Genomic DNA, 4,582 nt, shown 5'->3' with positions numbered 1-4,582 from the left:
AGGCCCATGGTCCCCATACTAGTTGAGACCAGACTGCTTGTAAGACTCATTTAATTGATTTTAATTAATCAATTATAATTCTAGTTTATGAATTTTTCACTAAGCAAGGGCTTAAATGTGAAGAATAGAGATTCTAGGTTTTATTTGTTAATTAAGAGACTTTATTAAGTCTAATTAATAAATATATAAAATGACAATATTATTTAATAATTAATATTTAGTTATTAAATAATTGGAATTGGCATTTAAGTGGTTAAATTGGAAAATTGGCGTTTTTGAGAAAATGAGATGGGAAAATGACAAAATGGCAAAATTGCAAAGTAGGGCCCAATAACAATCCATGGAATCTCAGTCCCGGAAATCCCATAGTTTCTGCCACATCCACCATGTCAAACTGTTCTTCCTCCTCAATAATTCGGAGGCGTTGTTCTTCTCTTGAGTAGTCCGGGACAGCGAACATAGCATTGAAAGCATCAGCTGTAGCGGGAACCTTCTTACCCCGCACCTTGACTTCCCCATTTCTGCGCTCGGGCCAATTGGCGAGAAATTCACATGCCATGATTGTTGGGTTTTGTGCCCTAAATAAAATCCATTTCAATATAATCAGATTTACTAGTTAATAAAGATCAGAAATAACATTTTATGTTGCATGGTTCACATGATTTATTTCATGATTATATATAATGTATAAATTCTATTTATGTCCAGAACATATATATTTGTTAATGATTATAGTGTTGTCAACACAATGGAATATAATCTTGATTATATGTTCGAAAGATTCATTCCCTGATTTGTCAGTTCACTGGATTTAGACTGGCATGATAATAAGTGGTACGTATTCTTACACCTTGGATAAGTGTTATGTCCTTTCCAGGGCATTGGCAAAGTTTACCAGTACCGGATGTATGGAGTATACATCGGAAGGAACCGATATTGAACTTTGATTAGATATGTTAAAATTTACCGTAATATTTATTCAATTCTATATCACCTAGTTGATCCTAGATCAAATGGTCTTAATCCTGATATGATTAGGTTCGATCTCAAGAGTATTATACATGTTCTTTGATTTGTTAGTTAAGCCTACTTTTGGGTCAAGGTGATACGTACATTTTGGGAACATGATATTATAATAGAGTGGGAGCGCTAAACATAGATATGGAATCTATAACTTCTATAGGTATTTAGAAGTGAAACGATGATTTCCTTCGAGGTTGGCTAAACAGAGATAAATGGTTGAGTACTCATTTCACTTCGCTGAAATATCATTTATACAGAGCTAAGTGTTTTAAGGATAAAATACATTGAAAGGGTGTAACGGTAATTTAGTCCCTATACAATGTAGATCATCTATTAGAGGATCATTGATCAAATTAGGATTATAACAATGGATAATTAATAGCGTATCTATATCGTAGAACATATAGAGCATTCTATATGACTGAGAGTGCAATTCTAAGTTCTAAGAGTGGATTCAACAAGGAATTAATAAGTTAGGGAATTTACTTGGTAAATTCGGTTCAGCTTATTGGTAGCTCGGTTATATAGGCCCATGTTCCCCATACTAGTTGAGACCATACTGCTTGTAAGACTCAGTTAATTGATTTTAATTAATCAATTATAATTCTAAAATTAGACTAGGTCTAGTTTATGAATTTTCACTAAGCAAGGGCAAAATTGTGAAGAAAAGAGATTTTAGGTTTTATTTATTAATTAAGAGACTTTATATGTCTAATTAATAAATATATTAAATGACAATATTATTTAATAATAAGTGTTTAGTTATTAAATAATTGGAATTGGCATTTAAGTGGTTAAATTGGAAAATTGGGGTTTTTGAGAAAATGGGATGGAAAAATGACAAAATGGCAAAATTGCAAAGTGGGCCCAATCCACAATCCATGGCCAGCCACACTTAGTGTATTTTACCATTTATTTTTCTATTATTTTAATGCCAAATAAATCTAATCTAAACGTAGGTGGTTACCTATAAATAGGTAGTGATGGCTTCAGGAAAAAGATGATGCATCTCATTCCTTCAGAGAAAAATTCTAAGCCTTCTACCTATACCCTAGCCGCCACTCTCTACCTCTCTTTTCTTCTTCAAATTTTCGAACCTTGAGTGAATGAGTGAGTGCCCACACACATCAAGTGGTATCTCAATCATAGTGTGGAAGATTGTGAAGAATCCAATCAACAAGAAGGAGAATCAGCATCAAGGAAGGAGAGAAAGAGATCCAGGTTCAGATCTTGGTGATACTCTGCTACAGAAAGGAATCAAGGGCTAGAGATCTGAATGGAAGGAGTCATTATATTCTGCTGCACCTAATGTAAGATTTTTTTAAACATCATATGTGTTTATTTCATTGTTTTAGAATTCATATTAGGATGTTAATGAAAAATACTTGTTAGTAAATCTAGATCCTGGTAAAATATTTTAAACAATGGTGACATTGGCCCGGCCCCTAGCATCCACAAAACTGCCCCATTCATTCTTTACATTTGGGCACGAATTGTTTCAAACCTTGGTTGACGCCTCAAAGGATTCTTAGGGAATTCAATACCCCGATCATCGATGTATGGCCTAACATTTAGCCTCATGAACCGGATTTGTGTCGCCTCACTTACAAACCGGGTTCAATCAAAATTTGTAGGTGGCGGGTTTGATGATGTTGCCCCTTATTCAATGTGTCTTGTTCTGTTAGGACCCATAATATCTCAATGACGATTATTTTTACAAAAAATAAATTAGGCTCAATCTCAAGAGGCTATTCGTGTTCTTTGATTTGTTAGTTAAGCCTACTTTTAGGTCAGGGTGATACGTACATTTTGGGAACACGGTAGTGCTGGAGGTTGAAGATGAAGAACAATGGTATTTTCGGATTTGGGGTGAAATTGATGATGTTTTGGTGTGATTTTTGGTGGAAAGTGAAGATTGATGAGTGAAATTAAGTTTTGGGATGAATTGGGATTGAGAAATTTTTGTGGAGATGAAAAGAATTGAAGAATGGGTAGTTTGGGGGTGGTTTTCGGCTGAGAAGAGGGTGGAAACGGGTGAGAATGGTTTTTGTAGGTTTAGGTATAATGGGGTGAAAATTGGGGTTTTCTATAGAAATTTGTCAGCTGGTCGCGACTAGCCCATCCCAGCCGCGACTAGCTTGAATTTCGAATTTCAAAGGTCTCTGGAAACTGCCCTAGTCGCGACCATGGTCACGACCATGAAAAAGGGTCGCGACGAGCATATGCCCTGGTCGCGACTACTGGAGCTGAAAAATTCCTGGGTTTCTGTAATTGCCCAGGTCGCGACCACAGAAAAGGGTCGCGACCCAGGAACACCATGGTCGCGACCACTGGGTTCCGAATCCTGAAAAAAAAATTATTTTTTTATTTTTTTTAAAGTTTTTCACGATTCAATTGGAAAAATATAATGTCTGGTACTTTACCAAAAATTTAAAATACTAAAAACACTAAAACAAAAATTAAAAACAATAGCAAAAATTCTGAAAAAGTAAAGAAAAATAATTGGGTTGCCTCCCAAGAGTGTTGTCTTTATCGTCATCTAGGCGGACGCTGAGTTGTTCTTTTTAGAGAGGCGCCAGAATAATGGTGGACTTGGCCTGGTCAATTTTACCTCCCAAGTAGAGCTTTAAACGCTGTCCATTAACCTTAATGGTTTCTAGACCTTCTCCTTTCAGTTCTACAGCTCCATAGGGAAACGCCTTGACCACTGTAAACGGACCCGACCATCTTGACTTTAACTTGCCAGGAAACAATTTCAACCTTGAATTGAAAAGTAAAACTTGTTGCTCAGGTTGAAACTCCTTTCTGACTAAGCTTCGGTCATGCCACTTCTTTTTTCTCTCCTTGTAAATCTTAGCATTCTCGTAAGCCTCATTTCTAAACTCCTCCAACTCATTCAATTGCAGTAGTCTTTTCTCTCCTGCAGATTTCAAGTCTATGTTGAGGGTCTTCATAGCTGTTGGAAATATTTTAGCAGGATCTAGATTTACTAACATGTATATTTCATTAACATCCTAATATGAATTCTAAAACGATGAAATAAACACATATAAAGTTTAGTAAACCTTACATTGAGTGCAGCGGAATATAATGACTCCTTCCGTTCAGATCTCTAGCCCTTGATTCCTTTCTGTAGTAGAACATAATCAAGATCTGAACCTGGATCTCTTTCTCTCCTTCTTTGATGGTTGGATTCTACACAATCTTCCACACTGTGATTGAGATACAACTTGATGTGGGCACTACTCTATCACTAGGGTATTTCGAAATTGAAGAGAAGAAAAGAGAAGAAGAGTGGGGGCTTGGAGGCTCAGGTTTTTCTCTAAAGAAGAATAAGATGCAATTCTCAGTTTACTGAAGCCAACACTTTCTATTTATAGAATGTCATCTAGGTTAAGGTTAGAATTGTATCGCATTAAAATAATGAAAAATATAAATCGTAAACCCTATACAAAGTGGCCGGCCATATTAGTAGATAATGGGCCTCACTTTGCAATTTTGCCATTTTTCATTTCTCAATCCCATTTTCTCAAAAATGTCAATTTTCCAATTTAACCAT

The 4,582-nt window shown here is 35.8% G+C and overlaps 1 protein-coding gene across 1 annotated transcript; it reads right to left on the bottom strand.

Annotated features, from left to right (window-relative positions):
• Window positions 1–3,587: 3,587 nt before the first annotated feature.
• Window positions 3,588–3,977, bottom strand: LOC115704139 (uncharacterized). Its single transcript, XM_030631358.2, has one exon. It carries the CDS (start codon window positions 3,975–3,977, stop codon window positions 3,588–3,590), a length of 390 nt encoding a protein of 129 aa, XP_030487218.2.
• Window positions 3,978–4,582: the final 605 nt, after the last annotated feature.

This window comes from Cannabis sativa, chromosome 9 (genome assembly GCF_029168945.1).
Source record: "Cannabis sativa cultivar Pink pepper isolate KNU-18-1 chromosome 9, ASM2916894v1, whole genome shotgun sequence".
Classification (NCBI taxonomy): Eukaryota; Viridiplantae; Streptophyta; class Magnoliopsida; order Rosales; family Cannabaceae; genus Cannabis; species Cannabis sativa.
Note: the sequence above shows the minus strand (reverse complement) of the source record. Positions and strands in the feature narration are given on the sequence as shown.